This window comes from Xiphophorus hellerii, chromosome 1 (assembly GCF_003331165.1).
Source record: "Xiphophorus hellerii strain 12219 chromosome 1, Xiphophorus_hellerii-4.1, whole genome shotgun sequence".
Lineage (NCBI taxonomy): Eukaryota > Metazoa > Chordata > Actinopteri > Cyprinodontiformes > Poeciliidae > Xiphophorus > Xiphophorus hellerii.
In genome coordinates, this window is record NC_045672.1 from 28,223,194 (window position 1) to 28,244,846 (window position 21,653).

Below are 21,653 nucleotides of genomic sequence, written 5' to 3' on the forward strand. Positions count from 1 at the left end.
TTTTGGGGGGGGGGATTTTATTGTAATCCATAGAGGGGCCCAGAAGAAAATCTTTGGGAACCTCTGCCTTAGCCTGAGATCAAACTACACTACAATATTATATGCATAGTAAGAAAATGCTGAAAGATACACAATTGTGAAATGATGTATGGGGGCAATATCAGAAGGATTCCGTTTATGTAAATATCAGGGTGGTTAAATTATTCCAATGTGCAACTGGAACAAACTAACTAGCTTTTGAAGCATTGTTCATGTTTTCTTACATTTGGTATGCACAGAAAAAATAAAGCCCAACCCTAATTCATGTTGACCATGTTCAGCCAGTTCGTTAACCCAGTGTGGGTGTTGTCTGTATTTTTCTCTCAGAAACCTGCTTCACAGAGGCCCCTTTCTTTAGTCTTTTAATCAAAGAAAAAGAAATCATGTCACGCTCCAAGGGGAAAAGCACAACAAGCCATTTTTCTGATGCTCGTTTTTTTTGAGAAATGAAAACTGGTGGAGAAAATACAGTTTTGTATTTCAGTTTGACTTTATTACACACTGGATCACTGAGTTTATCTAGAACCCATTTGTCTTAACCAACATCTCTATTATTACAAATACAAAATGTTTAATAAAAAATTTAAACCTCAGATCTATTTTAACATTTGGAAAGGATTACAAGATCATATCAACAAACAGTACAATATTAGGCAAAGCTAGAAGGTCTTAAAACAGTCCATAAACTGAGGCAATTGACCTAACAGGTTCCACCGACGATGAAAATACACCACATTGTCAGAGAAATATGACCATCATAAAATACATTGGTTTTTTTTTAAAAAGGAGCAGAAACAACACAATAATTCACTCACTTGTTTAGATAGTAGAAATCTAATAATGCCATTAGTCTAAAGAAGAACTTCAACATTCAAATAACTGAATTAGAGCAGCGTGTTGATGCTATGGTAGAATACGTCAAGCATGAACAATGCACTGACTCATTCTTGCTCTAACAAGTGCCAATTAGAGAAATGCCACTGTTATGTTGATGCTGACCTGTCCGCCCAACAGCTTCCCCCGCTCTGTCATCTTAGGCTTTCAGTTTAACACCAAGGTGCCAAACGACTTGCTGCGGGTAAATTTATCCGCTACGGAAATGTCTAAAACAGACCTTTCTGGGTCTGCTGAATCCATCTGCTTGTGTCTTCATGTCTGCCTCCGATTTTCCCATGCCATATTCTGTGGCACAAAGTAAAATGCATCTGTACAAACTGTAATCTGTGATTGTTGTTAAGAAGCCGTCCTGCCAGGTATCATCTCCAGATTGCAGCTTCTCATATTGTGTTCTAGATGTGTTAATAAGGAGCTTGACATCAATTACTGCATCTGGAGGCTCAAACTGAAACACAAACTGAAACGGGACGCTACAGGAAATTGGACCTGAATAACATGTTTTGGTAAAAACAAACATGATTATGATCTTTTTTAAAACAATGTCGGAGAACACAGAATAGAAAATCTCACAATGTCATGATCATTTACAATATAATAATTTCTGTATTACAACATAAAACAATCATAAACTGATACAAATACAAGATAAATGTGCTTTTATCTTACAGCTGTAAAGTTTTTAGAATTGACTGCCTTTTATGTCTGCCTGCTAACAAAAGACTCCGTAGCAATAACAATAAGTCAGATTACACAGTTAGCAGACGCTGCAGCAGATGGTTGTTTGCAGAATCTAAAAATGAAAGTGAAGACTCTGTCATTATCAGATATGAGTCGCTGCCCGATGTGAGTCACTAACATAAAGAAGGTGAGCTACAACCACACTTTATGCTGCTCTTTCTATTCTAAATAGATTTTGAAAACTTTCAACTTTTTTGTACAGATGTGAATAAACAATATATTTTGCTGTTCATCTCTAAAAGTTGCAAATCTAAAAGTTGTAGTAGTTATTTTGAGAGATGATGTTTTCATATCTGTATTTTTTTTTTTTAAATAAAATTTAAAAACAATACTTTCAATACATAAAATCTTACATAATAAGTATTTAAAGCAAATGCATATGTCTTCCAAATGGAAAAACAGAACAAAACAATCTGTCAATTAAATTAGAAATGTATTAATAATAAAAATAAGCAAAAATGTGTATAGTTACTTTTATTAAAAACACAAAAGTAAGAAATGTACATTTTAAACACCCTGAACAGTAATTGTTTGTGCTGGGAAGGTCAGCCATGTTGTTTTCATGTTGTGAACATTTAGGATTATTTCTAATTTGCCTGATTGCTAATCAGGCAACTATGATATGTGCAACTTCTATTTGATAGTGAAACCTTAAACGTGACTCAAATTGGGGAGAGACCTACATCAGATAACAGATTTTGCAGGCTACCGTAAGCAAATAAACACTAGCAGAAATAGAAACTTTTACAGAAAGGTTTAATGCTGAACAAGGAAGACAGAAACACCAATGTGAAATGGTTAAACAAAAACATACTTGCTTGCTCATTATAGTTACAAAAAGTTCTCAATTTCAACACAATCTAGAGCTCTTATCAAAATACCAAATGACAAGAGCTAATGTTGCTAATCTCATTAGCTAATGTTGCTAGCTAGCATAAAAACGGTTTTCTTTTTGCTGTGTGGAAAAGTTCCACTCTATTTGGTTTGGTATAACTGCATTTTGTTCCGTAAAACATACTACAGCCTTTTCGGTTTACCTTTGTGGGGATGATAATTTACTGCTAATTCCCCTACATGGAGCTAACTGATTATTTAGTGAAAAAATAAACAGAAAAATGTGGCATTTGAAAAAGAAAAAAGGGGGAATATTATCACTTTATTTTTTTCTTTTGTTTTTTTTAACCATGATCACAAACCACAAAAAATACCACAAAAATTCAAAATATCCTTTTTTAAAATTCTACTTATGTTCTCACTTTATATTCTTTAATTTAGGAAAGGAAAACAAACAGCAGAGCACCTGTACATAAGTATATTTACATCCACCAAAATAAGTAACAAAAATAAACCTAATAAGGAGACAAAAGTGCTTTTTTGTAGCGTATTTTGGAAGAAAATCAAGCATTTCTGTTTTATTTTGGAAGAAACTGAACACCAATGTGATAAAAAGGTTCCAGTGTTAAAAGTGTGCTTGAAAAGTCCCTGTTGACGGAGATCTTTGCACCTCTCTTCATTAACAGCTTCACTTGTTTTTACACAAAGCGTTTTAATATTCGTTATTTTTAACAGTGTCAAACTCCTGTGCCTTCGTGACATTGTGAAGTTTGTAAGTTCCCTGAACTTTTGAACTGCAGTGGAAACCAGGTTGCTCAACTCTGAATTCCTGTTGCCTTGTTTTGTTTTTCTTTTCAGATTTTGAAAGCTACACCAAAGAGATACTTGAGATTTCAGCCTGACCCTTCCTCTCATAAATAAAACAAACATCTTAAGCTATAATGAAATAGATAGTATTTTAAACTAAATACATTTTAAAGCTAATTATATATATATATAAATAATTTAAAAAAGGAATACTATATGTTAATTCAGGACTGCAAAAATAAATGTGAGTGAGCCATAGACTTCTAAAACAGCTTGTTTTTAAAAATCATCTCTTTTTTCCCTTCCTTGGCAATGCATGTGCTCAGCTTCCCTTTCTGAAACATCTGCTGCTTTCATGGAGTGATATCCAACAGGGCCTTTTCCATCAAAGAGACTCCATGGCTCATAGTTAAAACCTCTGTTTTTCCAGGTCCTTTGTGATGCCAACAAGCTCGATTTACCTAAGCTTGGACAAATCAACAATCAATGTCTGCAGACAGGATTTCCAGCAAGTCTCCTAGAAAACAATGCTAGCTTCAGGCTATCACACCAGCCACGTTGAGAAAAGTCTGAGCTTCTCTTAGCTGACAGACGGAAAGTCCTAGTTCAGTACTTGGGAGTGCTCTGGGACTAGATTTGAGGAAGTGAAGGATTTGGGAGTGAGAGACAGAGAGAGAGGAAGAAGGGAGAGACAGTGGGATTGTGTTTCTCCTCAACCACACAGAGAGGAAGTGGATCAAGAGGAGGGAGGAAACCCCTTCTGGGCCGTTGGGTCACAGGTAGCTCATCTCAGGGACTAGCAGGGGGCCTCGGTGAGGGGCAAGAGCCCTGGCTGTCAAAGCTGGCAGTTCTCGCCTTCCACTGTGGGACACACAAAACACAAGACAGTTATTCATTCGGCACACGCACTTCTGTTACAGAGCAAACAGAGAGGTGCTTCAAGGACAAAATGTGCTGTGAAAAAATAAAATAAAACTATATTTGTTATCTAAAAACAAAGAATTTTGTCTTCATTATTTAAAGCAAATAGTTACCTTTTCTCTGTTACATTTGCTTGAGCAACTTTTTGAAAAAAACTACTTTTACCCCTAATTTACATTACGAGACCTCACTCTGCTACGGTAAATACACACCCATTATAGTCAATGAGAGAATTTACATTGAGTCCACATGGCGTCGCACTTCTGCAGAACCGATTCTGTTTTGACCCGACACTTCAAAAATCACACTACTCCCAACAGGAAAATGCATGAGCACAGCATTCGTATTTTCAAAATAATTCACCAAGGAGGGAAAATACATTAAAATTGGAAGTTGAGAACTAGAGTATTTTATGACACCACTCATCATTTTTACTACTTGCTTTATTGCGCAAGCTCTCATTTCCCACGCATGCTTCATGAAGCATGCTTGCAGTTTGAAGCAGAATGGAGAAGAGACGCAAGTAGTATAAATTGGGCTGCTCTGGAGTGGCTGCAGTTCACTAGCAAATTGCGGAGCAAAGTTGGGTGCAGCATAAATTTGGTGTTAGGGATAGCTTTACTACATAGCAACTTATATTTTTGATTTATTAAGAAGATAACTGATGCAAAAAACATGGCATGTACAAATACTCAACCCAGCTTTTGGCTTGAGATGTACCAGATGGTGGAGATTTGTCCATCAATGGGCGCTTGATCTGACAAGTGGAAATCTTACTCACCTCCTTCTCAGATTTCTTGGACTCCAGGAGGGGATGCCAGTGTGCAATAGGCTTCCGTGGATAAGCCAGCATTTCATTCCAGTGGTCCCTGCCAAGTCCCTCAGCATGGCTTCCAACCCTCATCACACCAATGATCTCATTATGACCCACCCTGCGGAGGCACAAGCACGTAATACTATGAATAAATCTGATTTAACTGCAACATCTCATACATGCCATTTTTCATAATTGCATGAGGACCATTTTGTAATCAAAGGAGACACAATTCTGATTGCCCATCCCCTTTCAACTGATGCAGCTGGTTGTCTCTGTGGCATTTACACTGACTTGATCTGAAGGCATTACAGCTGATGTTTGTTAACAATTTAGTAAACTGTGGATACATTTAGACTTTCTTTTAATCTAAAACTCCTTATATTATTAAGATCACCTGATTAGGTCCCGTTAGGATTGCAGGCTGTAAATAAAACATGAAGGGCTAGGAATCTAATTCTGCAGGTATCCTCTCCTTTTAACAACAAAAGAAACAGGACAAGAAAAATACCCACAATTTGACCTTTAACATGCATGTTCTCATTCTGTCAGCTGTCTGCACTGCAGCCGTACCTTTCACATTGCTTGGACAGAGTCACATTCTATAAACACAAAGCACCGTATTGCACTGCTTTCGCGTTTATCTTTATCTAAAGAATATCATTTCAGGGTTTGCTACAGCAAATTGTGATTACCTACCCAGCAGATTCTTATAATTACATCTACATAGTGTGTCTAGCCCAATTTGTCTAGTCTGTTATGATATATTTACTCTGTGTGATGTTTCTTTCTGCATGACAAGTAGTGCAGTGAGAAAAAATTGCCTCTTAAAGATTTTTTGTTTTTATTTTTATCTCCAGTCTAAGTGCTTCAGATTAGCATGCACATTTTATGTCAGTGATAATAATTTTGCAAATGATTTATCACTGGTTGCAGCATTAACTGTCATCAACCATCTGTGGTAACTGGGAATTTGTTTTTTGCATCCATGTGAAGGAGTTTTGGTTTATTCTCCCTCACAGAATTGATTTCATTGAAAGCTCAAGGGTCTACGAACATGAGCAGGAGAGCTCACTCGGATTTAAGTCCAGACTTTGACTAGGCCGATTTTAAAGAGCGGAAAGTGCATTTTTACATAGGGCCAGACTGGTCGCAAACTGGATAGCTTTTGTGAAAATGAAATCAGAATTTAGAACCGTGTTTTGTATTTATTCAGGTTATATTTGTCCAGTATAAAATTTTTCTGCAAGAGGCAACTATTAAATCTCTTAATTAATTCTAAATCCCCATTTAAAAATAAGACTAATGACTTGAGCTTTACACAAACGTACAAATCATAATCCATCACAGAGATGTGCAGGCTGACGTGGTCCATGCTGTCTGGAGGGATGTCGAAGATGATGGCCTCGTTGTATGTGGGGTTCAGGGTGTTCTTTTTAATGCTCGTCTTCTTCTTTTTCAAACGTCTGCCGTCACAAATGAGCGATACTTTGACATATGGATCTAATAAGAAGAAGAAAAGAGAAGAGAATGAAACTCATCATGTTTGTACATCCTCCCACTTATTGAACTCATTTTCCCTCCAGTAGAGCAGTACCAATCTGAGAGCATTGTTTAAGAAGATAAAGCTTCAATGTTTGCTGTCAACAAAGAAGCATCCCTTATGGATTTCATAAACTAGTGCGTGAGTGTTTCTACTCAAACAGGAAGGCAGGGCTGGAGGACCTGGCATCAGTAACGTGCCTAAAAGTGACTCATCACCATGCGTAAACAAAATGGATGCGAGAGCCAAAGATAACTTCCAAATAGCATCACTGAGAAAGCTTCCTGAATGCTGATTTCCCTCTTCATTTCAGTGATAAATCACTTCACGCCATCCGTCAAGCCAAGTTTTAGTCATTTGTAAGCTGCTCTGGATCCATAAACAGTTGGATATGCTGGAAGGCACAATACAATAGATTTGGGTTTACAATGCACAGACTGAAATAATGGCAGACAGCAAAAGCTCTGACAAGTCGGGGAATTAAAACTGCGAGTCACATCAAAAGCTGTGAAATGTCATTAAATGTGTGAGAGAAAAAGTACCACATTCATCCTGAATAACACCTGAACTCTGACATTTAAAGCATAATAAATGTCACATTTTACAAGTGATATCCCAATCGAAGGGGAAGGTTTAATAGAGAAGTAGGATGGCACTCTATTAAAATAACAGATTGTCTGCAACTATTTGCTGACAAATTTTCAATCATGCAGGTGTAGGGTATTAACAACTGCTGAAATAATCAGAATTCACCCATGCAGACCATCTTCCACGGCTTCTTCATTCTCCCTGACATGTCTACAAATGGGTATCCAGAGGAGGACCATTCTTTTTGACTCGCTGTCACTGTAAGTGAATCATACAAAGAGAACACGACTCACCAGAGTACCCGGTGATGTCCATAGCCTTGAGGTTCCTGCACTTGATGACGGTTAGTGTGAGTCTGCCAGCGGTGGGCAGGTAGCAGAGTGAGAACATGATCTCCCCAAGGTCAACGCTTTCCTGTCAGAACACAAATAGAAAGGGGGAAAAAAACTGTTTTACTTTCAGCCCTCAAGTTTTCTTCACATTGCGTGGATTTGACATACAACATATTTGAAGAATTCTTTTATGTACTGGATTTTACAGCAGCTTTCACCAAAATTTTAACTCTTCATATAATAAATTTTACTTTCAGGATTTACATTACCCTAAAAAACTCTGCATATCCCCATCCTTTATCACCTTTAATCACATTACGAACATGAACTTTGAATATTTAATTGGGACACATAAATGTCTCAGTAAAAGATAAATGTTTTGTTTTTTTTGCTTTAACTTGCTTTTTGGGTTAAAACACTTAAAAGTGTGTTGTGTATTTGTATATAGCCCCCATTTTCTGATACATCTAAATGAAATCCAGCTCAATTAATTGTCTTCAGAATAACAATTTTAATGCACTTCTGTGCAATTTAAATTTGGTATAGATTCAAGTTTATCTTTTTTTTTAACAGTACATAATAAAGAACATTTACATTTAAATACACAAATCTATGGTCAGGTGGGTAATTTCCATTTTTATTCCCATTGGCAAGTTGATTTTAAAAGCATATAATAAATACAAGGATAAAAAACACAAAATAACACCATGGAGTAAGAAATGCATAAAACAACTTTACATATTTGAATATAATCAATGTCGACAGTTTTGGCTTTCCAAGACCCATGTAGATTTTTCAGATGCTTTTTGAATAAAATGAGAAGTGAAATGTCCCTTATGTCCCTTATACAGCTGTTCTGTGAGTTTAGTGAATAAACAGCATAATGAAAACCAAGGAGCACAGCAAAGCTTTCGATAAATCTGAAAGAAAAACAGAAAGAAAAACACTACTTTTGGAGAAACATACACACAGAGGTGTAGTTTGCAGATTACCACAATCCATTCACAGCAAACATGTGAAACACAGAGCTTTGGTCATAGAGGACTAAAAATCTACATATCTAAATAATACAATAAATATATGTATAATTTACATTTTCTTGCAATATATGGTATAATTGCTAGTTTTGTTTTAGATAAAAGTAATTAGATGATTAGCTAAGGGCTGTTTCTAGTCATATTGACTAGTGAATTGGGCACAACAGATTTATTTTAGCTGTGATGAAGGCTAAGGCAGGAGAATGGTGAGTAAATGATTTTCATAACAACTCAGAATTCAGGACCAGACTGGAAATTGCAACAGCAGCCTGTAGACTACAGATGATCTGACGATGAAGTAACTGAACCAAAGAGTATTTATAATGGGAAGTTTGATTACTGACTGCTGCCCAGGTGAGTAAGTGAACAAATGAGGAACAGCTGTGAAAGAATTTAGCTGAAATTCCTAGGGATCGTGAGGTTTCTATGCATTTGAAACTCATGCATTCATTTGGACAATTAGCATGGAGACTGCAACACACACAACTCAGAGAGGTTTTATTGGCTACATGGAAAATGCTTGATGCACATCAATGCTGCTAAGTTATGCACACCCCTTCATTTTGAAGATGCCAGCTGCTTGAAAATAGATAATGAGTTGTGCGGTTTTCCAGGATTGAACTGTGTAATGTACACAACAAAATTCAAAATGAAACTGAAACATGCATGAAAAACATCATCATTATCAGATTTTTCATGGACACATCCTATCAAAAACAGCAACAGGTATCAACAAATCAAAATTGAAGTACCTCAAGGAACTCAAGCAATATTAAGCCTTTTCTCACAATAAGCTGCAATGAAGAAAATAAACTGCAATGAAGTTTGTCATAATAGCTACAATCAGTCAGTTCACTGCCTGTTTTTTGTGTCACATGCTGTTGTTCATGGCAAGATGTCTCCATGAAAAATTAGGTAATTATTAGAGATGACTGCAAATGCAAACTCATTTGTGTAAACTCTCAAAGATGATATAATAAGAAAACATGAAACATGACAATTGAGAAAGATGATCAATTTTGTATTCAAGAGTCTTTAACATTAATCTGATTTTCCCTAAACTCCAAATTGTTTTACACAGCAAAAATGTGGGAGTTGTCAGGTTTGATGCATTGAGCAGGAAAAAAGTTTTTTGCTCCCTAATTTATTTTGATTCATTTACTCAGATGAATATTTTTCATGTTCAGTGTTAACGTTCCTATATAGAGGCGCGTTTGCGTTTCTGTTTCTTGTGAAACTATAATCTAAAAGGGGCTGACGACTAGTTAGCGGTGTGTTAGATATTAAATCAGAAACAATGTCTTCACCATTTTTAGGTGAATTACGTATTTTTGAAAAGAAGAATCATGTGGACAATAATGATCTGATAATCAATGAATCATCAGTTTAATGAATGATACCTCATTAATGAGGAGTGGTTCAGAATTAACTGTGAACCAGCAAGAGAAAAGCACACCATTAGTACTTACTCCCTTACTAATGATCATTCTTTAGTATCTGGGAGAATCATGCTGAGAGGTTAGTGAATCTTTTTACCTGTTTCTCAAGTAAGTTCTAGTTTTGCATGGATGTGAATGATAATCTATGGGCTACATATAATTTGTGGATAACTTTGGAGCCTGAATATGTTATAAAACATGGCACCAAAGTCAGTAAGATAGGGAAAAAGTATAACCAAGTTTAATTTATATAATTATAGTAATATATTATCATTATGCAGAATAAAATTGTATTAGCTAACCAGCCATGCGTCCATCCTATTGACTACACTTTTAAGACAGTTTACCACTGGATTAAGCCTTTAAAGTGTTTACTGGACCAGACACAGACTGGATTACTTTTATAGCTGTTTCAGAAGCAGAAATGAACAATTCTTCCTGAAGCTGCATTTCAATTAACCATAAAGTTGCAGAATTTTACATTTTGAAAAAAAAATTAACAGAAACATGGCAATTTCGAATAAACTCTCCTTTTTTGACCAAACGTTCTTGTCCTGGGATGAGGTGGTTTTTTTGGCCGTATCAAAATTATTATTTTGCAAAACACCAATGGAAACACTTCCATTGATCACGAGTCACATGATCAACCACCCGATGTTACTATTGGAGCAAACCATGAAGAAATAGTTGGAGGATCATTGTGCAGCATGTTCTTCAATGACTTATCGCGTAAATAAACTTACCCACATGTGATTTTAATTGCGTTTGTTATTTAATGGAAACACAACAATTGCAAAATTGTGGGGTTTTTTTTACATTAGTGAAATATCAACAAACGGTTTTTGCACACAGCTAATGACAAATGAGAACTGACCACGCCCCAATATCCTTGAATGGACAAGTTGAGATGGTGGATGGATTTTTAACATTTGGAAAACAAAATTACACTTAACAAGACTTTGTAAATATGTCCACTTGCAGGAAATTATTTTTTAGTCAATGAAAGTTGCTCCATTTGTCATGCATATGTGGTAGTCATGAAAGTGATAAGGAGAAGCCTGAGGGTGCCACACCAAATGAGATAGCAGACAGCTTCTCTATAAACCTTCAAGGCTCTTCAGCAGAAAATATGAAAGCTACGGAGTTATACTTCAATGTAAGTAATCGAGGGTGAAATGTGTTTAAGACAATGGATATTTGAAATTTTAGCCTTCTTCTATCTAGCATATTCCTATAAACCTGCCTACATTCCTATTAACTCTAGCTTACTTAAAGAAAGTCCTACGGGAGTCCTTACTGAGCTAATACTATTAAGTGGAATGAGTGTCCTGATATCTGCAATATGTGGGCTCTTAGCCCCATCAACATTATTAAGGTTTCACAGAGCCCTAATCACACTGAATGAGCTTGGGAAGAACTCTGATGATTGGCAAATCCATAAGCCTCCTGTCAGAGAGCAGCAGTCTTAACGCCACACATACAGCTGTGATCCGGATTTCTCTGCTGTGCCAGTGTGGGATTCTGTTTGAAGGGTGGGAAGGTTCTCCTGTAATGTGGGAGTGCAGCAAATATATCAAGAGATGCATCAAGAGCTATAAAAGCATAAAGTGACACTTTGATTGTCCGTGTAGAATCACACTCTGTATCGGAGGATGTCAGTAACATCTGCACAGCATGAATCTTCTTTAGGAACACTGGGGTTTACATACTAAAAGTAGGGGCCACACTAGGCCTATATATATATATATATATATATATATATATATATATATATACACAGTATATATATGAACTATTGCACTTTTGGACCATTCATATAGTGCCCTTTGCTTAAAAAAACCTGAAAATATACCTGAAGGGGAATTGGTGACCTACTAATATTGATCTGTGTACCTTTGACATTTGGAGCTCCACTAAAGTCCCATGAATAATTAAAAATGAAGCCAGGCCCTGGATCACATCTGTGTGACCTTTATGATCTGTCAGAATCACACGTTAGCACTAGTCCCACCATTGTAAACTGGAAAAAGCTATACAGCCTTTAAGATCCTTTAATATTTTCAAAAATCATTTGAAAAAAAAACAACAACAAAAAAACAAACATCTTTTCAGGTTTAAACATGTTTTACATCTAATTGATTTTCTGTTTTACTGCATCCTTATAATGTCTTTATTCATTTAATATACATCACTTTTAGTATTCATCGCTACCTGATCAATAGTCACCTCTATTCATGCATGTGATTAGCCAGTGAAATCGTTCTGATAATACTTTGTATTGATCAAACGCACAGGACAAATTGCTTGACATCAATATGTTTCTATTATGTGCGGCGCTTGTAGTCTTTATCTTCATGGTTGAGGTTATCAGTAAATATCTCCCTCTAATCAGATAATCCAAGAGGGCAAAAGATACCTCAATATTGCTATCTTTTGCACTCATTAAGTCTTTCACCGTCGTACATCTGCTTTTTGAACACTCACCATCTGTGTATTCTTTATGTTACCTATCCTGGAGTTGATGGCAGCAAGGCGTTTTGTCATAAAATCAATCGGTGGTTCAATTAAGTTAGTGTGCCAAGAAAGGATGCCTGCTTTTCTGCCCGCAAAGCAATAATGTTGAGATTATTGAACAACCCCTGAAGAAGTTCAACAGCAGGAGCGAGGGGAGCTGTCAGATAATGGCACCCTGTAGAGGTGATAAAGTGACAAGGGCTCTGAGGAGCCTAATGTGCTGCCAACAAGTAAACATGTCATTCTTGAAAAGGGCCTCTGGAAATTGTTACAAAGCCACAAAACTTACTTTAAAAGTTATGAGTGTAACACATGGCCTCCCTTCCCCCTGCAATCTTATTGGCACCTCTGGTAAAAATCTACAAAAAGCTTTTATTTGCAGTCGCATAATGCCAGACTGATTTATTTTTTTGTTAAATCCAACCAAATCATTAAAAAGATTAAAATGGCTGTCTGTTTGGGACACATAGAACACAAAGTCTTTTCAGCCCCACCATCACAAAAGCAAAGGTGGCGTTTGCTAGATGCTTCTGATTGTGTGCCTGATGAAAAACAGAGGACGAATATTTGCATTCAATTTCTCCTCTAAAGGCCCCGGAAGCCTGGTTAGAGTGAATGGTTTCTAACAAATTTTATACTAGCATATAGTCTGGTGATCTCTGCCAGATAAACTGAAAATAGTTCCTCACTGGGACTTTCAGAAGAATAAAATTACCAGAAAAAACACCAAATCAACCATTTTCCATGGGCATTGCTGCCTTCTGACCTAAAGCTGCATGCTCCAATATTGTGCAATAAAACACAAGTTACCATATAGTTAGCAAAAGCGGATTGGTCAAGGTTTAAATATCAGGTGTGTAAATACGCTGGCATCCGAGGTTTTATAAAAATAATTACAATGAACCTCCGGTATCAGTTTAAGAATCCCTCTAAAAATGCTTCTAACTGCCTATTTTAATATTTCAAACACCAAATGTACATTAATGTGCTATCATTTTCCCACTGGAAACCATCTTAGCACTACTGCAGAAGCTCATATCTACACACTTCCTCATCTCCTTGAGGAGATGCGCAGTGCTCGCTGAGCATCAAAATACTACTGTACATCATGAGTGTAAATTTAAAGGTTAGCAGCAAAATTGCAGATGGCAATGGATGGATGAAATACAAACTATAACAGCTTTGAAATTAGAGAAAATACTAACACATTTTATAATCCTTTCAAGAGGCTCAATAACCCAATAACCCTGTGCTTTTCTGCTTAGTTTTATCACAATGACTGGCAGTGGAAATGAGTTGGGGAAATGAAAGGAAGAAATGTTACCCTATTTAAAGAAACTACGGTCCAAAAATAAATTAAATGTGCTTTGAGAAATGTAGATGTGCAGCTGAAGAGCATTTGTGTGTAGGAATTACTAATCAGATAGCTTCATTATTTAATAAGCTCAGCTCTTAGAGGCAGCCTAAATATTATCTTATCTGGTTGAGAAAACCCACCCATTCATCATTTACACCTCTTTGTCCTTGCAGGGTTGCGTGGGGCTGGTATCTCTAGTGGTCGTTTGGCAATCTACTACAGGTGACACAGAGACACACAGCCATGTACACACAATTAACCTAACATTTAAGATTTTGAACAGTGAGAATAAGCTGGAGTACACAAAAACAACTTCAACGCTCCAAGCAGGAAAGACCCCAAACTGGGTCTACCTTGCACTTGCTACCAGTGCAAGGTAGAGCTGCTGCCTTGCTGCACGGCAACCCAGAGAAAAATTAAATAGTTAGAAAAATGAATGATTAACTATATAGTTGTCTGAATACCCAAAAGGCATATCTGTAATGTTAATCTGTGTCTGATAGTAGTATCAAATATAAGTAATAAAATAATTACAATACATGTTTGCTCAGTTTACGTACAGCACCTTGAACTGTTCCCCATTTTGCCACATTACAGCAGCAAACCTGATTTTACTTAAGGTCGACCTATTATGTTCAACAAGTCAGGATCAGTCTATGGGCTATACAAAACATTTTCATTACCTTCTTTTGCACAAAGTCATTCCTAGACAATCAGGTTTTCTGCCTATTTTTATCTCCTTCCAGAATTGTTTGAGGACCTCCTGTCAATTTAAATCCAAATAAGCTGCTGCTGGCCACACCCTGCAACTCAAGGTTTATACTTGCATGTGAAAATAGCTGCAAACAGATGCACAATTACTCATTGGTGCATCTTTGAAAAAACAAAGTGGAGACTCCTGCACAACCAACAAGAATGCAGCAATTGGTTTCTGGATGGTAAATCAACAACAAAACTGTACAGCGCATAAAACAGTAAAACCAGCTGACCAAACATTGTGGAACTCTGCCTCGGTTGCTAGGTAACAGGCTGGGCTTAGCTGGGGTTACTAGGTGATAGCACAGTGCTCTTCAAATGTGACTTAACAATCGGGAGGTTTTTTAAACGGCTCATTTTCCAGACACCAAAAAACATTAACCTATTGTCAAAAAACAGCTGGTGTTTTCTTTAAAACATTATGGTTGTTTTCAGAAGCAGTTGAGAGCCAAATGGAAGTATAAAAACATGCTAAATGTGAACTTTTCAATTTCGAGCCATCAAGCAAAAGTCTATTTGTGTATAAGTGGTTATAGACAATGGATGAATATATTGATGGAACTAAAGTAAGAAAAAGAACAAAGCCGATTCTTACACTTGTAGCATACTGGATGTCCCTCCATATGTTCGTCTCCCTCGACAGGTCCGACATCTCAAACAAATTCTCCAGCACCACTTCCCCGATCATATCATGCCGGGAAAATCTGTCAAAGTCAAAGACGCTCATGTGTAGTTTCCTGACAGGCAGCTCGTCGTAAGGCACAGGAAACTGGAAGCTTTCGCTGAACGTGGGATTGAGCGTCTTCCGGTGGACGCGAGTCTGGAACTTCTTGCGGTCAGGCAGCAGGTAGACCTTCACATAAGGGTCAGAGGTGCCACACAAGTCCTTGGCAGGTAGGTCAACGGCCCTGAGAATATTGACAAGCAACGCCTCATTTTCGTAGTCATACTTGAGCGAGAAGTTAATCCTGCCACAGTTTTTTTCGCCGCTATTCTTGGACGATTCCTCTGACTCAGAGGCCTTCTGCTGGTAGAGCTCTGGCTGGATGCGACCCAGGCTGGTTGGCTTTTCTTCCCTGTCCACCATGTAGTCGTTTCCCAGATCTAAGCTGCCCACCTGCATCTGCCTGGGGAGGTGTCTTTTGAACGAGTTGTGCCTGAAGAGATAGAAATGATTAGATGGCGTTTGTGTTAAACAGCTGCAGTGAGAATGCAGGGAATAATTGTGGGATTTGTTTAATTAACAGGCACAGACCCACTCTTGTTGACAAAGAGCAGAGGATTGTTTTTCACTCTTAGCAACAGACTAACAATCCTGCTGGTACATGTATCTCTGATATAAAGAAAATCTAAATATACTTATATACTGTATATTATATATGTATATACGTATATATACACACAACATAACCATGTTTCTTGACTTTAATCACATACAGAAAACATTTTAATGTACTTTTTCTGCCAACATGTTATGGTTGTTAGGTAAGACACTCTATTCCAGTACTTCTCAAATAGTGGGTCTTGCCCTGCCAGGGGGGCGTGGCGAAGTGTCAGCCTTTATTTAAGGCTTAAAGGTTTGAAACACAGTGCTGGTCAGAAGTACATTCACCCACCACTGACATGACATAGCATTTACGTTTGGCTTTTTATATGCATTTGAATTCTTCTTTTTTTGGTGTAGTATACAACAAATAAGTTTAATGAATAATAAAAATCAAAACCAATCAGGCTTAAAATTATCAATGCAGGTTCGAATATATACATACACACCCACTGATATTATGTTGCATGTCTTTATCAAATGTTTTTTATGGGTATTAAGTTAATAGAAATAACTCTGGTTTGATATTTGACTATGCTCATCAAAAATAAAAGAGCTTATTTAAAGTAGTTGGTTTCTTGGGAGGTTGAAGTTGTGGGCATTTCACAAGCTTAATGTTAGCCTGGTTCTAAAAGTCTGTTTGAGATTATTGATGTATTGGAATGTCTAACTGTGTTGAAAGGTTTGACTCATCTCACTCAAAGTGTCAGCCTCAGCTAAAAGGAAATTGGTTGGGATGTTGAAGAGCAACCTGGTAACCACCAAAGCTCAACCCTATAGTAAACTGGAAGATGCTGGAACTGTCCGCAGTGAGATGAGCTTAACTTCCACGTGAAAATGGTGTCAAGCAAATAAAAAATCCTTGATCCAAAATCATCACCAACAAGCTTAACTAAAATTTGATGCTGCCCAGATTAGCAAGCTTTGAAAAATGCTTTTATGGTCAGACAAGACAAATACTGAGTGATCGAGCTACAGAGTCAAGAAAAATGTCTGGTGAAGTCACAAGCACGCTTTTGACTTCTAAATAATGTCAAGCATGATAGCAGTACACTTGTGGTAATGGTGTGTTTTGCTCCAAAGAAAGTCGTTTATAGAGCACAATCAATAAAGCAATAGAGACAAAAGACTTCATCCAAACTTATAATTTTTCTACTGTTTCGGCTGGTGCAGATCGTTTTCACACTGCACTGCGTCAACCAAGCCAAACCCTTTGAAAAACCTTTTTCACCCCCTTACTTGTGATGGGGCTGCACCAAGAACCAATGAAGGAAATAAAACAAAAACCTCTGAAGAAGACACTTAACGCAACTTCCTTCTTTGGAGGAAGCATGAGAGTTCAGCAGTTGTAGGATTTCTCTTTTGTCTTTTGCTAAGGTCCACCAGGCATTTCTCCCTATAGTCATAGACATTTGCATTTGTTTTGGTTGTATTTACCCAGAATCCCATGAGCTATAATGCATTTCCTGCTTTTGGAGTGGTCTCTGGGCTGCTTGTATCAACATATGTATTCAAATCGCACCAGAGTTCACTTAAACCAAACCAAAATCTAGGTTTGTCAGTGGACCAAAGTCGGACTTTCTATGCAAATGAACTAGAGCTTGATTAAAGCAGATTACACAGAGCAGGTGTGAATGTGCCCTGATAGTCTTTTATGTGTTTTAAAACGTTTTTGAGAGATGGCTATCCCTTTTCAAATCAGAAACAAACTTCTTCAATGAATGAAAATAATTGTAACACAGCTTGTTGCTACAGGAGCTTAGAAAGTGTTTGTGTTAAACAGATCATAAACAGTTCAGACAGTTCATAATATATTGATATTTGTCATGTGAAACCATTTGGAAGAATAGTGTAACTGTGTCTGATGGAATTCTGTGTATTTTGTTTGCAAGAATATAGCTTTAATTTTGATTATTCACCACAATATTAAAATTCCTGAAGCAACGAGTCAGGCTGTGACCATGCTCAGTAATTAAATGAAATGGGTCTGTGTGTCATGACCTATCTGTGCTCCGGGTAAATTGAAAGTCATGGATTACTATTTGAATTAACTGATGCTGATGAAACAAAAAAAGTAAAGTGTGAATTAAATGAAAATGTGTTACCAACATATAGTAGAATTTGTTCAATTTGTCCAATCATCGCAGCAACAAAGATTTTATTAGAATCTTTAATACAATTCATGAAAATGCTCAAATTAAGGGTGAGATTTCTTTTTCTTTTCTTTTTTTTATACATTTTTCAGTATGAGGTTATGCGGCTTTAATAAAGGTAAAATTTATTTCAAGGATTTTGACACATATTCACCCGGGGTGCTAATAAGTGTCTAAGGTGCAATAAAACAGGCTTAACAAAAAACTGATATTGGCTTCTTAGACTGCTCCAAATATGCTGCAAAGTGCTTCTGGTACAGCATATGTTTGTGTACTCTGTTTCATTAATTAGTTTGAGGACTCATATCAGCTTTATGTGAATGACCTACAGAGAGTTGCGGCTGAATTAAGTTCAGCAACCACAATATATATTAAGTTAATCTCTGCAGTACCAACTTGCTTTGAAAATGTAATTCTCTCATATTAGTTATACAGCGACTGTTATGTGAAAATGTGTTGCAGCTTGAGGTTGTTTCTAATTTGCATTATTTATATTTCATGTTGGACTCTGCAAAAACACAAAATCTTATCAAGTACTTTGGTCTTGTTTCTACAGAAAACATATTTGTACACTTGACATAAGACAAAGTTAACTTACAAGTACAGTAATTTTTCAGTAAGATGTACGAGCTTGTTTTAAGTAAATAATCCCTTACTATGATTTATTGATGAAAAAGTATTAGTTCCATTGGCAGATCATTTCAGTATGAAAAGACATTTTTCCATGCAATAAATGACCTAATCGGCCAAAGGAACTTGTACTTTTTCATCAATATTGAAGTATTCTTTCTCTCTTCTCTCCTATAGCTTGCTGAAAAGTTACTTGTAAAACAATTTAGCTTGTTTTAAGAACAAAAAGAAATTAATTATTAGCACTACACCAAAAATATTTAAGACTTTGTGTTTTTGTAGTGAATGGAGCGCCTACAATTCATGTTGAAAATTCTGCACTGCAAAAACATAAAACAGTACTATGTATTTTTGGTTTACTTTCTTGTGCAAATATTTTAGTACACCTGAAATAAGATAAAACTAATATTTTAGTACACCTGAAATAAGATAAAACTAACTTATCGTATTTATAGTTTTCCAGACAATACTGGAACACACAAAAACACCCACAAATTACTAAAGTTTTTTTTGTACCGTTGTAACCATTAAACAAGCTCCCCTTCAGTTTAACATTATAAGTGGAGACACATTGTTGATGTTACCATTATAAAATAACTTGCAATTAGGTATCGGCAAAGCTCAATGTAATTTTCACAGCTGGCAGAGCGTTCTAGTTAGCAGCTGAAAGTAACTAAAAAAGTTACTTTTAGTGTAACTTAGTTACTTTCCAAATCAAGTAATCAGTAATCTAAGTTACTTTTTCAAAGAGTAATCAGTAATCCGATTAAAGTTACTTTTTCAAAGTAACTATGCAATCACTGCTTACAAGTAACTTTTCATCAAGAAATATGAGCTTGTTGTAAGTTAATAATACTTAATATTGATGAAAAAGAACTTATCAGCGAAATACACTAACAATACTTTTAGTCTAGCTCTAGTTCCACTGGCAGATTATTTCACTTATAAGTAGTACTTTTTCATCAGTATTAAGTTATTATTATCTTAAAACAAGCTCCTATGGTATCTAACTTTGCTGAAAAGTTAGTATTGTCTCATATAAAGTGTACTAAGATATTTGCTCTATAAATTAGACCAAAAATACTTGATAAGATTTTGTGTTTTTGCAGTGTGCATTCATAGCCAGCATGCAACCCCAGACACATTTTTATATGAACAAACCATACCTGACAGTCTTATATGTAGCGAGGTCTACATTTGCATGCGTGTGTGTGACACCAACCGTGTGGAGGAGGCCGGCTCAGTGGTTTGCCTCTGCATGCGCTGTGTGCGGCGCAGGAAGTGCTCCCTCATGGAGAGCTGCACATCGGCGGGGATGTCGGGGGAAGTATGGCTTATCTTTACGGCCGCCTCCAGGAAGCCCATTGAACCCACAGGGTCTTTCACCTTCTCTGTCGCCATGGTGATCACTTGCTGCTGGGGACTGGGCAGAGGGAGGGACGGCTGGAGCGGGCAGTGCTGCGGGCCACAGGCCGGGCTGAGAGACGGGCTTGGGAACTGGGCCTTGCTCCGCCAAGGCACCCAGCAAAGCTTCCAGGAGACTAATGTGAGAAGGCCCAGCAGAGCGAGGCCGCAAACAAGAAACACAGCGAGCACAAGGCCAAAAGTAGCGTCTGGTGGTGAGCCACAGGGACCAGAAGCAGAGGATCACACAATATGGACAAACAGATGGTGATTACAAGGGTGAGAGAGGACACACAGAGAGAAAGAGAGAGTCTATTAGAACATGGTTTCTGATACAGTCTGCTACTGCATCAGTGGTTTCTATATAACACTGAGAGTATTGTGTAAGTACAGTGTGCGACATGCTTCATAAATATTTAAAACAAACCACCATTAGTCAGTTCAGCCAAGGGATACGCAAAGTAAACATAATTTAAATCCAAGCGTAGCTGGCTCTTAGTTTCCACCATGTTATTGGCTGGGAATGTGTTATTCCAAATGTGACGAATTATTAATAAAAACAAACAAATTCAGCATTTGCATTAAAACAACCAAAGCGACAAGGATACCAGAAATATCTCTGGTATTTTTAGAAATCAGGCACAAACAAAATGAATGCACAGTCAAGCCCATTTATTTTCTTCTCTATGAAAATCCTTTTCATGAGCAGCACACAAAGAGCTGGACATTCACCAAGAAGGCTGTCAAGCACCCTGCAGGGATTCACAACGAGCGAAGGACAAAATCCACAGGGAAGTGTACTCAGTCTACAAGTGCAGTCTTTTTCCCTTTAAATAAATATTACACTCAGCACCTGTGGCTTAGAGCGTCTTCTCCTGCTCTTCACAGGGGACTTAAACTCTGCTGTCAAAAATTTGCTTCAGTGTTCCTTTTTGATTGTTCAGTTTTATCTACAATTACATGCAGAGGAGAGTTTTAGTGGCCACTCAGAGCATGCTTGAACCCCTCTTCTTCACAAAATGCACCAGAGAAAGAGCAAAAGGCTGCACAAAGGCATGTGGGAATGGCTTTGACTCGACCTTTTCTCACCAAAACTCAAATATGAGCACTGACATGAGCAGAAACCTGCTGCTGGTGTTCTTCTAGGTTACATCATGAGCTTAGTTTACAACAGTACTGGATAGGTCTTGGAGAGATGATTACATGTAGGCTAGAATTACATAAACAGTGAAAACAGAGGATAACTTGCCATTATTGGAAGAATAATCCAACACACACAAATATTTCTGCAGATTTAGATCATAGTTTTAAGACAATTAAACAAACAAAAAACAATTATTACTCTTGCTAGAATAAAACAGGACTTTGAAATTGAGTCAAAGCATTCTTTTTTTTTTTTAGTTTCTTTAATTAATACTGCTAAGTAAAGCAAAATTCCTTTCAATTTAAAATTTTTACAACTACACCTGAATTTTATATTTTGCTTATTAGTACCAGTATTACTCAATTCCATTCCTTAGTTGCAC

The 21,653-nt window shown here is 37.0% G+C and overlaps 1 protein-coding gene across 1 annotated transcript in view; it reads right to left on the reverse strand.

The window, feature by feature from the left end:
* Positions 1-505: 505 nt before the first annotated feature.
* Positions 506-21,653, reverse strand: part of syt6a (synaptotagmin VIa) — an 87,557-nt gene continuing 66,409 nt past the window's right edge. The window contains exons 2-7 of the mRNA XM_032558310.1: positions 19,946-20,336; positions 15,212-15,773; positions 7,475-7,595; positions 6,382-6,553; positions 5,018-5,168; positions 506-4,176 (exon numbers count right to left, since the gene is read on the reverse strand). Of these exons, the coding sequence (XP_032414201.1) occupies positions 4,105-4,176; positions 5,018-5,168; positions 6,382-6,553; positions 7,475-7,595; positions 15,212-15,773; positions 19,946-20,336 (1,469 nt within the window). The 3' untranslated portion in view covers positions 506-4,104. The remainder of the gene's footprint in view (positions 4,177-5,017; positions 5,169-6,381; positions 6,554-7,474; positions 7,596-15,211; positions 15,774-19,945; positions 20,337-21,653) is intronic.